This window comes from Perkinsus marinus (genome assembly GCF_000006405.1).
Source record: "Perkinsus marinus ATCC 50983 genomic scaffold scf_1104296938772, whole genome shotgun sequence".
Classification (NCBI taxonomy): Eukaryota; Perkinsozoa; order Perkinsida; family Perkinsidae; genus Perkinsus; species Perkinsus marinus.
In genome coordinates this window covers 1-1,119 of record NW_003213323.1, presented here as the reverse complement: position 1 = coordinate 1,119, position 1,119 = coordinate 1, and the positions used below count along the sequence as shown (strand labels likewise).

The following is a 1,119-nucleotide window of genomic DNA, read 5'->3' as shown; positions in this document are numbered from 1 at the left end:
AGTGGACCTTGACAGTGAGCCTTGAGGTTCAATGAGGGTTCTCAGTGACTTCTCACTGGACGATCTCTTTGACTTTGACGACGATGATGAATGGAAAGTGAAGTGGAAGTTCAAAGCTAAGAGGGAGGCTAGTTTCAAGAATGCACAAGGAGAAGAGTTCGCACATCTGAAAGTGAAGGTAGCCAGTACTCATGATGACGGTTTGTTGTTAACCATTGAGGCAGGTGAAAGGTAAGGCCAAAGTGGAGGTGGAAATCGATGAGGATCATGAAGGGAATAAAACCGAACGTTGGAGTGCCAAGTCCGCCGTCAAGAAAGTTTACTACACGCTTGTATGTCGATGTTCACGACTCGGTCTTAGAGCAGTGCTATCATCCTGTCTTGCTGCTTTCAGACTATCAATGGTGTCGAGGTCCCTGTCGAAGTGGATAATCATAAGTGGCAGAATTGGGATCGAGAATGGGACATCCCTGGGATGTTCAAGGCCACCTATGATGCCAAATTTGGCACTGATGAAGTTTTCGTCGATACCAAATGCCTAGAAGCTCCACCAGCTGATGTGAGTGACCTCTCCAAGAGATGTATGAATGTCGATGACTGCATCATTGTCAGTTGTTGATGATCGGCTTCGCTATGGCCTATTTCATGCATCCCTCGAGCTATCTGTCTAGGGCGGAGAATGCGGCCAAGTCCCATGCCAGGAATGTGTTGAGGAGGCATTCTTAACTTCAATTTGCTCCCCTTTTCCCATACTTGTGAACTTTATCATGATCTTTGTGGAAATGTTGTGAACCCTCGTTGCTGGTCGTCGAGTTATGGAGTGGTGAATACCTCTCGATGTCGCGTACATTCCTTCATGGTGAATCCGCAACAGGATGGGTATACTTCTCATTCGATGCTAGGGAGCATTCTGCTACAACGGGGATATCGACCGATCATCGACCCTATCGGTCGTAATAATTTGAGAGGTTCCTTGTTAGCTGGATGATGGCTGTATCCCAGGAGCTGGGGATGATGACCGCCCAATCGGACACGATACACATAATCTATTCCTTTATGATAAGAAGAATAAGGATAGGCTTTTCCTCGTTACAATCGCACAATCTGAGAATATATCAT

The 1,119-nt window shown here is 46.3% G+C and overlaps 1 protein-coding gene across 1 annotated transcript; it reads left to right on the top strand.

Moving 5' to 3' along the window:
- Positions 1 to 31: 31 nt before the first annotated feature.
- Positions 32 to 726, top strand: Pmar_PMAR014462 (hypothetical protein; the record flags this gene model as incomplete). The annotated part of the gene is made up of 4 exons (XM_002782569.1): positions 32 to 178; positions 225 to 332; positions 395 to 559; positions 613 to 726. 4 exons carry the CDS (start codon positions 32 to 34, stop codon positions 724 to 726), a joined length of 534 nt encoding a protein of 177 aa, XP_002782615.1.
- Between the last annotated feature and the right edge of the window lie 393 nt (positions 727 to 1,119).